The following is a 16,287-nucleotide window of genomic DNA, read 5'->3' on the forward strand; positions in this document are numbered from 1 at the left end:
AATCTCGTTATCAGCAAAGTCCTCCAGGACTGAACTTTTGAAATGAAGACTTTAGAAAAAAGGGAAACTCTGCATCTCCTGAAATCATTGGTTATTAATAATCATCTTTCTTATTCCCCCATTTGAGACCATTGAGACACAGTCTCCTCAACAAATCCCTAACTGGTTTGACAAACACTTCATCAAGGGTTCCTAACTATGGGGCTTATGAGGGGAAAAACCTGGTTGGTTCCTTTCAATGTAACAAACACTGATCCAGCATTGCTCCATCGCTGCCCCCTCCTCACATGTGGGGCTCCTGGCAGACACTTTTCTGATTTTATCATTTTTTATGCCTGGGTCACTGCCCCACATCCTCTCCCAGGACCAAGCACAGAGCACAATCGGAACACAGGAGCAACATTGAAAAAGCCTGCTAAGTATTCATTTGCCCGGGCCCAAGATGCTCACCAAGTGCTGGTCATTGAGGAGATGCACCACTCGAGAGGTCCAATCACCCATTGGCACCAGGTCCGGAGACGTCCTATACAAGCGCAGCAAACACAAGGCCGCACTCTGCTTGACGCTGTCCATGGTATCTCTGAAAGACCAACAGACCTATCCATTAGGAAGAAGAACTCACCAAGTGCCAAGGGGCCCCAGGCTGGAGCACACCCAGACTTGGCCAGAGCACCCTCTCTGCTTCAAGCACCACTGCTTTGAAAGAGGAAGGGTAGGAGCCAGAAAAAGGAAGTCCTCTTCCTCAAAAGACACCCACCAACAGGAGAAAGACTAAGGTCGTTTGCTTTGGAGAGAGAAGCAGGGGTGCTACCCTGAGCCCCTCAAACAGCAACACCAACGACCTCAGTCTGACCTTCCAGTGCTGTCTGGTGTTCTCCATCACTGTGAATACGCAACCTGAGTAACAGAACACGCAGCTCTCTTCTGCATAAGCTCTGAAATATTTTTAAACCTACCAGTTAGGAAACTCATCAGCGTCCACTTCCAGAACCTGAGGATAAGAGTGTTGAGGTGAGGTGAGGTGGGGCTTACCTTCCTTCCTAGGCTCTGCAGTTCAGCCACACCATGTTTCCCTATTAAGCCCTTCCTTTCCCTGGAGGAGGACTACGGAGGCTGCCCCTAGACAGACCTTGGGACCAGCCGCTGTTCAGGACCAGTGCTCCCCTCCCCCCACTGTCTGCACTCCACCTAGATCCTGAAACTACAGTGCCAGGCACACAGCAGGACCTAGCATGAGCCTGTCAGACTGAAGTGAGACAAATGCCATAAATACGCTCATGAAAGTATTACTCTACAGGCCTGAAGCTGAGACCAAGATCTCGTGCTCTTCCGAAGAATCTACTCTGCTGGCCTTAGCCTAAAAGGGCCAGGTCTCCCATGGCATCCTGGGCCATCTCCAGTAGTCCTGATGAATATCTGGTCACTGGACCCAGATGGCTCTGGAGGAGAAAGTGAGGCTGGTGACCCTGCACAGCCCTCCCTCACTCAAACCAAAGACAACTATGAATCACGTCGTCAATTTCCTGATGTCATGGTCCTCCTGGAAAACGAAGGGCAAACACAACAACTCTGCTGGAATTATCCCTCCATTTACTGTTATGTCTAGGACATGGGCCTTCACAACTGTCAGGTGCTTAACCAACATTCAGTGAACATCTGTCAGAACCAGACCATGGAGAACAGCTGCGATCGCACCACAGCTTGACGCCAAATAAATGGCTGCTGCAACAGATAGATGACAGCGCTGAGAGTCAAGGACGTGCAGCACCAGAGAAATTCATCAAGACCCGGGAGCATGTGAAGGATCATGCCAGGGAGGCCACAGCAAGCCCCACAGTCTCCTCCCTTTAGTCCAAGACCATGGCCATTCCATGAATGGCGTGAGCTTCTTTCTGGGAGGCCAGACACACATATCTTTTTTGGTGTCTTCACCTTCCCTCCCTCCCGCCACACCCTAGGAATGAAAAAAACAAAACCCTTGCTACAAACATGTAGCCAAGTAAATCCAAAACCTGTCAGTGTGCACGCACACCCTCCATCACGCGCCCTGTGGAGTCACAGGTGGTCACTACACTTACCAGTTTGTCTTTACCCTATTTCTGTCAATGCAGAGATCATTTTCCTGGTTCAGTTTGCTTTACTCTGCATCAGTTCATACAAGGTCTTCCTGGGCTTCTCTAAAACCCTCCTCCTCAACATTTCCTATAGCAGGAGAACAGGATTCCATCACGCTCCTATGCCAAAACTGGTTCAGGCAGTCTCCATTTGACAGACACCCCTCAGATTCCCATCTTTCCACTTGCTCAAGAGGAGCCAGAAATATTTTTGTATGACCTTGGTTTTTTCCTCAGAACTAACTCTTCCCTCAAGCTAATTCTTCCTTCCTCCCTTTCCTTCCTATTTCTCCACTGAGTGAAGTTTAGCTCCACACTTAAACTGGTGTGCCAGTGTGAGCAGTCTTCTCTCCTTCCATCAATTCAGAGGAGAGGTTCAAGGGTGAATCCTCCTCACTGCCTCTTTCTCCTTCTCAGTGTATGCATTTTACTTGTGCAATATGAAAATGAGAGAGAATCTTCCCTGACCTTCCTTTCCCTTCCCCTTCAGGGTACTCCCTTTTTCATCTCTCTCCATTCTTCTCCTAAGATCATCAAGACGTAACAGAAAAGCTCCTCGGCCTTCAGGCTACTGAGACTCCCTTTATGACCACTGATGATGACAGAATTCAGAGGGGGCTCACACATCATCTCCCAAATTAGAAGGAAAGCAGTTCATCTTTATTTAGTCTTTTATCACTGTTCGTTCATGTTTATGTTTTCATGTTTCTTGTATCTCCTGTGTTTGAACCTCAAAGTTTCTCCACAGCTCTGGTCTTTTCATCAGGACTGCTTGAAAGTCCTCTACTTCATTAAAAACCCATTTTTCCCCCTGTAAGATTATACCATTTTGCTGGGTAAGTTATTCTTGGCTATAAGCTTGTGTTCTTTGGAATATGCATTCCAAGCCCTCCAACCCTTGGAAGAGGGAGCTGCGGAATCTAGTGTGATCCTGACTAAGGCTCCTTGGTGTTCATGTACTGTGTTTCTTCCTTAACATGGAAGCTCTGGGTTTTGGTTACGATGTGCTGGCAGTTTTCATTTCAGGGTCTCATTCAGGAGGTGACAAGTGGATTCTTCCCACTTCATCCCTCTGGTTCTAAGACATCCAGGCAGTTTTTTTAAGAGTTCTTGAAAAATGATGTCCAGGCTCTTTTTTTCTCCTCAATTGTTTTAAAAGTCAGTAGTTTTTCTTGGGAGATACCTTGCATTTTAATCTTTTTTTTAAGATTTATCCCTCTGGTGCCAAGCTATTCTCTTTCCAATTCTTTCTTCTTTGGCTCCCATTTCTTTTCTCTTTTTTCCCTCTCCTGCTTTCATTTCATTTATTAACAGTTCTAACTTTCTTTAAAAATCTTCCTTCTTCTTTTCCAGGAATTCCAGTTGAGTTTGTACCCAGGCTGTGTTTTCTTTGAGGCTTTGTTTGTGGACATTTTGGAGCCGTTCTCTTCTTCTGCATTTGTGTCTTGAGCGGCCCTGTCACCATGACAGCTTTTTTATGACCGGGTTCTTTGTTTGCTCTTTCTTCCAGCCTACTTTCTGATATAGGAGGACTTTATGTGAGGGTTGAGCCTGGCACACTTCTGAAGGGAAGGTCTGGGCTGCTTCTGCTGTTACTTTCTTGGAGCGGGCAGTGGTGTGCTATTCCAGTATCTCAGAGATGGCTCAGAGTGGGAGGCCTGAGAGTTTTCAGTGCTTCCAGAGTGGTCTGACCTGGGGCAGAAGTCACTCTCTGCCACCTGGTCTGAGTTTGGCAGGTTAATGACCTGGGGTTGGGTCTGAGCCCCTGTGAGCCAGCAGGGAGGCTCTGCTGTTTCCAAGTCAGAGAACTGCAGACTCCCCCCATTTGCTCTGGGGTTCCTACCCTGGTTCTTGCCCTGTTCCTGGGGTCTGAGCCCCCCACAAGCTGCTGCTTCTGAACCTGCTCCCCTCTCTGAATACCACCTAAAGATTGTGACTGCTCCCCTCCTCAGTCTGCTCTGAGTCTGTGGCCAGTGGGTGACAAGGTGCCAGCTAGCACCTGCTCCTATATCCTACCCTAGAGTTAAGGCCCCTCCTTACTCCGGCACCTCTCTTGAGGTACGGGGATGTTGTTTGCCCCCAAGCGTCCAGTCATACTCCTCCACCAATATCTAGAAGATCTGTCTGCCTAACGGAACCTGGGATGAAAAAGTGACTCATGGTTTTTTCTTGGATTTCCTGATCCTGATTCAGTTTGGAATATTTTCTGAAACTGTCCAAAGGAATTCTGAGAGGAAGCTCACTAGACTTGCTGATGCTACTCTGCCATCTTGAATCTGCACCCCATCCTGTGTCATAGCCCACATGGGTGAGGGAGAGGGTGGGTACATTCTAAGGAATTAGGCTACAAAGTAACCATGGGTCTTCCACAGAAAAAGGTGCCCCTTAAGACTCCGCTACCTCCGCCGGATGAGGAGGCAGGCAGGCAGCCAGCTCCCCGGCACAGCCTGGCCCTGCCATCTCCCACGGGACAGGGCAGAGGCCTCCTCCCTCACAGCAGGCCCCGGCAGAACCGGAAGAGTCTAGATTCCCAGCACACTCAGACCTCTGGGATGTGCGCTGGCTCTCACTGCCCAGCAGAGATGCGGATAATCTCTGTGGATCTTCTCAGGCCTTTCTCCTTCTCCCAACGACTACCCCTCAGCTGGTCCATACAATAACGTAATGCAGCGGGAGACCCCTAGCTTCCTACGCACGTTCCCTTGGCTGACCGCTCCGGGACGGGTACCTACCCAGCCACCAGGATCTTGGGGATTTCTCCGGCGAAGGCTTCGGCCATCTCCCGGCTGCCCACGTTGGCGATGCAGTGCAGGGCCAGCCCCATGAAGGTGGGGTTCCGGCTCGCCAGGTCGTTCTTGATACCGTTGTTGATCAGACGGATCAGCTCGCTGTTGGAGTTCACTAGGACGGAGATGAACAGGTAGCCCTGCATCCCAGGGCGAAGAGGGTGAGACAGCAGCGGCGGACAGCCGGGGACGGGTGCGAAGGGGGTGCGTGCGCGGACTCCCCCTCACAAAAGGACCTTCTCACAGGCCACCCCGGCTTCCCCGAGAAGACCGGGGCACAGGCACAGCCAACCCTCCCCCACCCCTGGGGCAGAGCGGTCAAGGACCACAAAGATGCCCAGAGCGTGAGGCACAGCCAACCCTCCCCCACCCCCGGGGCAGAGCGGTCAAGGACCACAAAGATGCCCAGAGCGTGAGGCACAGCCAACCCTCCCCCACCCCCGGGGCAGAGCGGTCAAGGACCACAAAGATGCCCAGAGCGTGAGGCACAGCCAACCCTCCCCCACCCCCGGGGCAGAGGCTCCCCACGCAGCCGCCAGACCTTGGGGGAGCCCAGCAGGGACCTTGAGTGGCCCTGCTTACCTTCTCCGTCTGTAACACAGGGATAATAAGAGCGCTTCCCTCGCAGAGTGGTTGTGATGATGGAATGAGACAATATTAGTAAAGCGCTTAGTGCAGCACCTCACGAACAGAAAGTGTCTAATAAATGATCCTCCATGGCTGGATCTGCCCCCTGGTCAGTCCTGGGCCCTCCCCTCCCCCTCTCCACTCCTGCTCTCAATGATGTCACCTCTGGGGGTCTAGCCCCCAGGTCCATACAGACGAGTCATAGACTTTAGGAGAGACGTGTGAATCTGTCACTAAGCGTCGAGGTCTGCCAAGCGCTTTACCAACAAGATCTCCTTAGATCCTCACAACGACCCTTTACGGACGAGGAAACCGAGGCAGAAAGTGCCCAGGGTCACACAGCCAGTCAGTGTCCGAGGCTGGATTTGAACTTAGGTCTCCCTGTGGCACCCCCAAGTGTCGCGTGCAGTACCTTCCCCCACCCCATCCCTCTTCCCCTCGCTTGTGGTCTGGAGCCTCACTTTCCCTGTGCCTCTCTGGTCTCCACGCCCTCCCCAGCGAACCCTTCTGTTTGTCTTCTAAAGTCCTCACCAATCTGGCCCTACCCCTCCTCTCTTGCCTCTAGGCCTCTGCCTTTGGCTTCCTCCCCTTCCAGACTCAGTCAGAGTCCTCCCTTGGGCCAGAAGCCTTCCCTGACTCCCAGACCACCTTCCAGACAGGGACCCTTTCTTGTATGATTAGCGCCTTGCATACAGATGATGCCCTAGACAGAAGGTCAGCCATCAGGCGTCTGAGCAGTGGGCACGCACGGTGCCGGGGCCGGGACCTCCACAATGCACCGATGAGACCCGCCTCCGCGCTCACCATCCAACCTCAACTGTGCTCGGTGACAAAGGATGCTTCAAGGACAGAAACACTCACGATCTGCTTCTCCGTGTAGCGGTTTGAGCTCAGCAGGTTCACTGCTTCCATGTGGCCAAAGTCGATGTCATGGCCCAGGAGGAAGATGAAGAGCAGCTTGCACACGTACTTCTTCTTGCTGTAGCCATCGAGAGCCTTGTCGCCTACGGGGGAGAGACCAATGAGGGTCTGCTCGGCCCAACTCCCCAACCCGCACACCACATGCCCTGGGCCAAAGTCCGGGAGGACCAACAGAGTGCTGCAGACTGCTCATGGCCTGCCATGATCCAGACGCATGCACACAGGGCAGCAGCGTGCTGGACTACATGTGTGTGAATGTATGTGGGTGTGGCGTGGATGCGAGTGTGCATGTGCACACATCATCTATGTGTAAGAGCTCCATGTCTCTGAACCATCTGCAGATCCCACGCTGGCTGACTGTATGCCACAGAGAGAGGGGAGAAAAGCAAAACAGAGTGTGCCAAAGAGAGAGAGCAAACACCTGCCCGCCACACCCACCAGCCCCCCCCCACCCCGCCCCAGGGAAGCTGAGGTCCAAACACTCACTCAGTACCTCCTACAAACACAGAAAAGGGCCCCTGCCGTGAAACATCTCACTTTACAGAGAAACAAACAAAAAGTGAGAGACTGATGGGGGCAAAAGGTTGGGGGGGGGGTGCACAACCTCAAGTCTCAATCCCCAGGGGCCCTGAGAAGTTAAAGGACTTGCCCAGATTCCTACCACCGATGTGTGCCTAAGAGGGGACTGGATGATGCCAGGTCTTCCTGACTCAGAAAATCACTCTCAGCGTGTCCTGCAATGGCATTTCTCAGGGAGGGTGGCCACAAACCAAATGTGGTGCTTTCTAGGTTTCATTCCAAGCCAGTCCCACAAGGGTTGGGTGATGACAAATGGACCCTCCAACAGATCTCGAGAATATTCCTCAGAGAGGAGGACAATGGCAGCCTTCCCTTCTGTCTGATGACATCCTATATGCTGCTTTTCTTCATGAGCTGGAGGACATGGCCTCTCGGCTGCTGTTTGGTGACTTACAGATTTAAATCTCAGGACCCTGAGGCCTCTAACTGGGAGGAGGAAGCTGTGCACCACCTGCCTCTGGGCTTCCCAGAGGACCCACAGTGGAGGAAACTCGGGACGACTGGGAGATCTTTACAATGTCCAGGCAGGCCCAGCCACCAGCACCTGTCCTCTGGGGAGATGCACCAGGCACAGGATTTCAGGGGCAATGCAGGGAAAGACCAGGGGGCCTGGTCTCTACCTCTTGAGCGAAACCGAGGCAGGACTTCCTCCAGCAGAAGGAGACTTCAAACAAAAGGAAATTCCGTTTGCGTTTCTACTATATACAGTATTTTATTCCCCAAGAGAAAATCAAAATGAAGGGGGGGGGGAGAGGTGTGCCATCTGCTTATAAAAATGAGCCAAATGATCTCCTGTTCTTCTAAGTGTAGTATCTGCCAGAGCGGGCATTCAGAGGCTTCCCCCAGACCTGCAGTGATGCTGCCTTAGGGACCTCACAGGTTCAGGAAAAACTAGACCAAGCTCAAAGCCACTGGGAAGCTCCTCAGGATGTGGCCAAGGCCTTGTCAAGGAGGCCAATTTCACCAGGTTTTACAAAGCTTCGAAAGTGCTTTGCAGAACAAATACTTTAACAACCATAAAACATCTGGTGGGGGGGGGCCACAACTGGGACACCTTCCAAAGAAGACGCCATTAAAAACCAACTGACCAGCTGCCCAGAGCTCACCTTCGCAGCAGGCACGCCTGAGAAACAGTGAAAGCTGCATCTCTCCAGAATTCCCTGAAAGGCTTCCCAGCCTTTTGAATTCTGACCCGCAAAGAGAGAGCAGAAGACACCTCAAAATCTCGCCATCACTGACTGGAAAAATCCTAATGCCAGTTTTCCCTCGTAAATAAAACATCTACCTATGGTGTGAAATCAGAACACTATGGCTAGTTCCCTCAAGAGGTGCAGATAACAATTCTCTTACCAAATAATCTCTCGAAATGCCCAGGAGCTAGGAGTACAGTACCTGGAGCACAGTAGGCACTTAATAAATGTGGATGGAGTGACTGAATACCGAGTCCCTGCTGAGTCTTCTGGCGCTCCGACCAATAATTACCCCAATCTCCCATGCTGGTTGTGAGCAAATGAGCTATGGCAGTAAGGCGCTCCTCAAGCTTTGAGCACTCTCTCACTCCATCCATCCACCAATCCATCCATCCATCCATGAGCTACAGCAGGAAGGTGCTCCTCAAGTACTGAGCACTCACTCCATCCATCCGTCCGTCCGTCCGTCCGTCCATCCATCCATTCATCCGTCCATGCATCCATTTATGAGCTATGGCGGTAAGGTGCTCCTCAAGCGCTGAGCACTCACTCCATCTGTCCATCCGTCCGTCCATCCATCCATTCATGAGCTACAGCAGGAAGGTGCTCCTCAAGTACTGAGCACTCACTCCATCCATCCGTCCGTCCGTCCGTCCATCCATCCATTCATCCGTCCATGCATCCATTTATGAGCTATGGCGGTAAGGTGCTCCTCAAGCGCTGAGCACTCACTCCATCTGTCCATCCGTCCGTCCATCCATCCATTCGTGAGTTATAGCAGGAAAGGCGCTCCTCAAGTACTGAGCACTCACTCCATCCATCCGTCCGTCCGTCCGTCCATCCATCCATTCATCCGTCCATGCATCCATTTATGAGCTATGGCGGTAAGGTGCTCCTCAAGCGCTGAGCACTCACTCCATCTGTCCATCCGTCCGTCCATCCATCCATTCGTGAGTTATAGCAGGAAAGGCGCTCCTCAAGTACTGAGCACTCACTCCATCCGTCCGTCCGTCCGTCCATCCATCCATTCATCCGTCCATGCATCCATTTATGAGCTATGGCGGTAAGGTGCTCCTCAAGCGCTGAGCACTCACTCCATCTGTCCATCCGTCCGTCCATCCATCCATTCGTGAGTTATAGCAGGAAAGGCGCTCCTCAAGCATTAATCACTTACTGCATCTGTCGGCCCTCATTAGCTATTACCCTCTGTTCCTATGACTTCAATTATTGCTTTTCTACAGCTGAGTCCTGAACCCCAAGCCTTCCCTTTAAATGAACCTCCCCACTCACAATGTCTGCCAGAGAGATCCACCTGGATGTTCCATGAGTGTCCAAACACATTGATTCAATGAACATGTAACCAGCCCCTGCAGCTTCACAGACAGAGAAAACAGCAGCCTCTGAGCTTGGGGAGCTTACTGTTTATCCGAGGGAACATAAGGTGACTAAAAATCAGGAGGAGAGAAGACCAACAGTGAGAGGAATCAGGAAAGAGGCCACCTGGAGGAGGAGGAGGAGGGGGCTGTGAAGGGTGGGAGCACTGCTCACCACCACAAATGGATAAGGAGGGCCAAGAATCAAATGGCCCAGAACAGCTCCATGGGAGGGACAGCTCCTTGTGGGCAAGGACTGGTCCTAGCGGCTGGCACATACACAGCAGGTGCTGGAATCTTGAGGACTGACTGATCTCACTTATGTCACAACCTCCAAGCTGTTCTCTGCCACTAATATGCTCGGCCTCCTTGCACCTGCCACCTCTCCGTCACCCTTTGAGGAATCCCCGATCTTTAGGGTGTCCAGAAAGCCCCCTAGGGTTTACTACCAAAACGTAACTGGGACACAATTTCTCACCTAACTGGAAAACATGTGATTGATGGGTTAGTTGGGTTTCTGTTACAGAGAAGCTTGGAGCTGGTAAGACAGCTGCTCCGGCTGGCCCCCTTCCTCCTAGCCAAAGCAGAACCCACCAGATGAAGTGGCACTCTGGGCTAACCCTCCACCTGCCACTCATGGTCTGGACAAGAAATGCTCCTCAACCCCTTGGTTTTTCTTGTGTGGATTCTGGGGCCGAACTCCTGAGAGATGCTCTTCTCAGTGATGAAGCTCTGCTGAGGCTTAACGCAGCCAGAACAACGTCAGACAAACAAGAGCCATCTTCCATGGCTCGAGGGAGTACACATCTCCCAACTTCTTGCTTGATGAAAATCAGTCAGAGCGAGCTCCCTCCAAGAAAAGCCCAGCCAACATTGCTCCCTTAACTCTTTACTCTTGAGCAATGGGTCAGTAAACATCGACTAAGCACCTACTATGTGCCGCACTGACCATCTAACAGGGGAGACAACAGGCAAACAAACAGGACAGACAGGAGATAATTAACACAGGGAGGGCACCGCAATTAGGAGGGGCTTCCTATAGAAGCTGCAGTTTGAGTCAGGACTTCAGGAAAGGCAAGGAGGCCAGTATTCAGACAGAGGAGGGAGGGACAGCCAGGGAGAATTCCTGGAGCCTAGAGCTGGAGGGTGTTGGTGAGACAGCCAGGAAGCCAGTGCCACTGAACTGAAGAACACATGTTGGGGAGTACGGTGTAGGAAGACTGGAAAGGGACAAGGGGATTGTTGTGAAGACCAGAGCAGCTGGTACTTGACCCTGGAGGCAATAGGGCATCACTGGAGTTTACTGAGTGGGGCTGACAGCTGGACCTACAGTTTAAATCCCTTTGCTGGCAGACTGGAGTGGAGGGAGTGAACCCTGAGGCAAGCAGAGCCCCAGCAGCTGCTACAATGATCCAGGTGAGGCGAGAAGGGCCTGTACCAGGGCGGGGGCGTGTTCCAGAGATGCTGCGAGGTAAAATCGATGGTCTTGGCTCCATATTGGATGGGGCGGGGGGGAATGAGAGAGTGAGGGGTCCTGGGTGACTCTCAGGGCAGCAGCCTGAGAGGCTAAGAGGTGAGGGTGCAGACTGAGTCACCTCACCAGCAGCCCCGCCCTACCACCCTGCCCCCAGCTCTAGAGTAACACCCTGCCACTACCCCTTGAACCCTCCCAACCCAGCTGACCCTCTCCCCCAGCCAGCACTTAGGTGTTGTTTCCCTTTCAGAACGTGAACTCCCCCTGGAGGGCAGGGGATTTGCATCCCTAGAGTTGAGCATGATGCCTGGAAGACAGCCTTTACCCGCTGAATCCTGCTGGATCGTACCACATGCCTGGGAAAGCCCACGTCCACAGAGTGCCTTTCAGGGCCCAGCCACCATGAAGGCCAGCAAGATCCAGTGCCATGCCACCTGTGACAGAGGTGAGCCCCATCTACTAAAGCCTCCTTCACCTCTTCTCACAAGCCCTTCTCAAAGATGGGTGGTCACCGGATGAATGGCTTGAGCCCAGGACATCTGGGAGAGCTGCCCTGCTCACTCACCTTTGAACTTGGAGCGGATATTGGCCAGTTCTTTGTTTATCCTTTTGATCTCCGCCTCCTTACTCTTGCCTGAAAAAGAATAGAACCGAGTGCTGCCTTTAGCCAACTTGCCAACAGCCACAGTAAGTGAATAAGCCTCTCGCCTCAGTCAAGAGGGAGGAGCCTTGCTCCTGCCCTTAGGACACCAGGGGTCAGAGGAAGGCCCAGAACCATCGCTGTGGAGCAAGCAGCTCTCCACGCTGATGCCAAGCCCAGCACTCTTGCCCCTGCCCCCCCTGCAGTTCCCCATACCCAAGAAGTCACAGGTCCGCTTTGCCAGGGTAGACGAGACGGTATGCAGCATCACAAAGGTGAGCCTGCTAGCCCACATGAGGAGGGCCAGCCCACGTTCCTTTAACAGGACTCAAATGCCAAGTCAGAAGCTGTGCTGAAACCCTGGCTTGGTTTTTGGCCCCTCACCCTTGTTGTGGCCTTGGACAAAGACCCCAAGCTCTCCTGAAGGAAGGTGTCAGACAGCAGGACCCCTAGGGCCACACCCCTCTCCTCCATGGTGGTCAGATGGCTCCTGGAGGCCAGGCTCCTGGCAAGAACCCTGCCCAGCTCTAACTCCTATCCAGGGGAGCACCCCAAAAGAAGGGCACAGAGCTGTGATGTGTGGGACAGCGAGGGATAGCAGGCTTCAAATATGCAAAGGGTCCTGGAGGCAGGGAGCAGGGGCATCCAGCTCCAGCAGGCAGAGCAGCAATCAACAGCCAATGAAGAGCTTTCTCCCAGAAAGCTGGACTGGCCTTCCCACTCCCTGGGCCTGGAAGAGCTGCAGAGACACCAGGGACCCCAATGAAAAGGGTTCTGTATTTCCACTGCAGCCCTCAAAAGAGAAAGGAGAGTGGGCAAATGAAACTGGCAAGAAGCTGGCTTCTGAGGGGGGTGGGGGCAGAAGACTTTAGGGGGACCAAAGACTTTAGGGGGGCAGAAGACTTCAGCGGGGCTGAAGACTGCAGGGGAGCAGAAGACTTTGGCGGGAGCAGAAGACTTGGGGGAGCTTCGCACTCCATAGGGGTCAAGAGCTCCTCAGAGCTGCTGAGACAACCACTTCCATTTTGGGCAGCACCTTTAACCTTTAACCCTAATACTCACCAAAGCCTGAGTTTCTACAGGGTATTATGGTATGTGGCACTTCCCAGGAACTATCCCAACTGATCCTCACAAAAAACTTCATCATCCCCACTTTACATGTGGGAGAAGGGGAAGTGGGGAAGTGGGCTACCCAGGGTCCTACAGCTGCTTAAGCATCTGAGGTAGAATTCCAACCCAGATCTCTCTGACCCCAGGTCCAGGGCTAACTGGATGATGACACTAAGCTGCCCAGCATCTCTGTTCCACAGCCAGGACAGAGGAATGAGATAGCAGAGGGCTGCTGGCCTGCTGCCTGCAATACCCTCCTCAGTTTCCACAAAGCATCTGCCCAAGACTCTCAAGCCCCCTAGAAGAGCAGAACAGGCTAAAAGCCTGGCCCAAGAGCACCTTCCCCAGTGTCTCGGAGGTCTTGGCCTCGGCAACACGCCTCAGTGACTTGAAGGTAAACAGTCAAAGATCCGAGCTGGAGAAGATCTCAAACCTTAGAGTCCACGTAAACATAGATTACTAAGCGTCCATGAGGTGCTAGGCATCGTCCTAGAACACAAAAAAGATACAAAAACCAAATAGTCCCTGCCCTCCAGGAGCTTCCATTCACTGACCTCAAAGTCAAGGAGGTTCAAATGACTTGCCCAAGAAAGAGTCAAAGGTGGGCTTGGAATACAGGCCTCAGACTCCTTCCTCTGCCTCCCACAGGCTGCCTCCAGAGACGGCCACCCTACCCAACATGCCCAGGGCAGAGCCAGCCTGACTGGCCAAACAAAAGAAGATGAATCTGGTAGGAACAAATGTCAAATTCCACAGTCCACTCAAAACAAAGCCCAAAGAGAAAGGAGCCAACAGATCCCATAGGGCCTCTCAGTGTGACGCAGCCTTAGGCTGCATCAGGACAGAAAGAAGCAGTTTCCTGGCCAGGACAGAACAGGCCATATCTTCACAAGGACCACGTCCAAAGAGGACAACCAGGAGGATGAGTGGCCTCAAGAACATACCACATGCGGACAAGCTGAAGAAAGAAGAAAGAGAGAGCCAGAAGAGAAGGCTGATGACAGACGAGACAGCCAACTTTCATGGGAAAGACATATTTTAATGGACTCCAGGGGAGATCCAGAGGATGTTCCAAGAGATAGACTAGGCTTACTTACTGTAACGAACACTGCCCATCCCCTCTTCTCTTTAGGCTCCCCACCTGTCTGAGCCCTTCTTTCTCATCTCCTCTGCTAGACTGTCCTGCATGTCCACCAACCTCCCTTCCCCAGGTCCTACAGTCCCTGGTGATCTCATCAGCTCTCACAGATTTAATTACCATCTCTATGCAGATGATTCTCAGGTCTATTTATACAGCCCTACCCTCTTTCCTGACTGATCTCTAGGCTCAAATCTCCTGCCTATTGGCCGTCTCACATTGGATCTCACCACATCCAAGACTGACTTCATGATCTTTCCTCCCCACCCCCTCCACCCCTCTAACTTCCCTGTCACTGTCCAGGGCACCACCACCTCCCAGGCTCACAAGCTCAGCATCATCCTCAGCTCCTCATTGAATCGGTCACCAAATCCAGACAATTCTGCCTTCCCCAAAGCTCTCATTTTCCAGTCCTTCTCCCCTGACACTGCTACCACCCTGATGCAGGCTGTCTCACACTTGGCCTACTGCACAGCTGCTGGTGGGACTGCCTGCCTGCAGTCTCTTCCAGGAAAGGTGAAGGGCTCCCTTCACCAAAGCCTTCCCAGCTAAGGCTAAAGAACCTCTCATCAGAGCCGACAAGGTGTGAATTTAGGCACAGGGTGCACAAGATGGTCCCTGAGGCCCCTTCCCAGCCACGCTGAAATTCTGGGCCCTGGTCAGAGTGCCCGTGCCAAGGAGACTACTGCCCGGTCACAGCACTGAGACACAAGCCTGGAACCATTCAGAAGGAAGGAGGGCTACTAAAAACAAATCACGGATCGGCTCATCATTTGGTGGCCGGTAGCAATCCTGAACGGACATTCGATATCGAGATTCAGGAAACTGAATGAACAGGAAAGCTCCCTATTGCTGCCCTGACCCACCAGGAGCCCCTCGGGGTCCCAGCCTCATCCATGTTCTGGTTCATGTGATCGGGGGGGTGATTTTGGCTCTGTCAGCACAGCAATGAATGAGTATTTCGACCCGACTAGGGATGGCAGGACGGGGAACACAGATGAACCCAACTCTGACTGACGCCTTAGTCAGCAAGGCCACTGAGGCATCTTTATATCCCAAGCACTCGGCATACGGCCCGGAAAAGAGGGAAGCGGGTTTGTCGAATGCATACAGGAGTGACCCAGGAGCATCTGGCATGAGAGCTGAAGAACTCTGAGAAGCAGAGAACAGGGATGGCCACCCAGAGAGGCTGCCCAAAGAAGTGAAGGAAGGACAGCCCGCCTGTCACAAGGCACTCAGGCTCTGGGAAGGAAGGCCCATGTGATGGCTGTGCTTAAAACATCGGTATGCAGCTTCTGAAGGGCAGCCCAGCAAAGTGCATCCTCACTAGAGCTGAAGAGCCAATGATCAAAGTCCAAGCCATCTTGTCTGCAGGCTGAAGCCCTATCATGCCACAAGCCAGAGTCCATCCACTCACCCTCCAGGCCCCACCCAAGTTCAGGGGCTTGCCCCCCAGGCACAGAGTGCATCTGTCTGCTGGGATGACTAGACCTGGGATGCCTCCTGCCTCCTTCCCCTTTCCCTGACCGGTCCATTTCAGAATGTTTACATCGACCAATCTTTCAAGGACCCAATTTTGATCAGTGTCAGTGCAGCCAAAAAGCTCTCTCTCCTGAGCATTTCCCCACCCACCTCCTCACCTCACCATCATTACCCTGCCCCAGGGCCTAGCAGGTCAAGATCACAATGACAATCAATAAATGGCCCTTGTCTAACCCAGGAAGGTTTGCCAGGCACAGGATATGCTGACTCAACTCAACTAGGGGCACTCCTCCTCAGAGAACAGGCCTGGATGCTCCCTTGAGTCAGCTCCATCGGGAGCACACAAACTCAAGGTCAGAAGCCCTGCAGGGACCCTCTCCACAGCCCATCACCAAAGGACAAAGAATGGGAGCAAGGCCCACATACTGGAAGGTTTGAACCCAGCTGGCAAAAACCCAGCCAGAACATCAGGGGCCTGCAGGGAAAGGCCCTGGCCCAACACAGGACCTACACAAGCTGCTTCTTACATCAGGTTCTTACATCGTGGCCTGGCATCAACTCTGCTCAGCCTTCTCGGGTAGAAAAGGAAGTGAGGAGTCACTTGGAAAAGACTGCCATCCACATGAAGCCTCAGCCACAAACCACTTTCTCCTCCACTATATGTTCATAAACAAGGACCTCCTGCCCAGAAAACCGAAGCAAAGGCTCCTTGCCCCAAGGAGAGTCCACATCCCTATGCATGCCGCTCCCTCCCCGCCCCACCAAGAGACAGCCACAACTCCCCGATCCCAAGTCCCACTGCAGTCTGCCTGTCCCCGTGTGTTCCGCCCCCCTCACCTCCTCCCCTACCACT

General features: G+C 52.7%; 1 protein-coding gene across 4 annotated transcripts in view; it reads right to left on the minus strand.

Moving 5' to 3' along the window:
• The window catches only part of AP2A2 (adaptor related protein complex 2 subunit alpha 2), a 63,029-nt gene that overhangs the window by 33,496 nt on the left and 13,246 nt on the right, over positions 1-16,287 (minus strand). For all 4 annotated transcript variants that reach the window (XM_036763168.1, XM_036763166.1, XM_036763167.1 and 1 more), the window contains exons 2-5: positions 11,630-11,698; positions 6,389-6,531; positions 4,847-5,040; positions 451-580 (exon numbers count right to left, since the gene is read on the minus strand). In XM_036763168.1, coding sequence (XP_036619063.1) covers positions 451-580; positions 4,847-5,040; positions 6,389-6,531; positions 11,630-11,698 — 536 coding nt within the window. The remainder of the gene's footprint in view (positions 1-450; positions 581-4,846; positions 5,041-6,388; positions 6,532-11,629; positions 11,699-16,287) is intronic.

This window comes from Trichosurus vulpecula, chromosome 6 (genome assembly GCF_011100635.1).
Source record: "Trichosurus vulpecula isolate mTriVul1 chromosome 6, mTriVul1.pri, whole genome shotgun sequence".
Classification (NCBI taxonomy): domain Eukaryota; kingdom Metazoa; phylum Chordata; class Mammalia; order Diprotodontia; family Phalangeridae; genus Trichosurus; species Trichosurus vulpecula.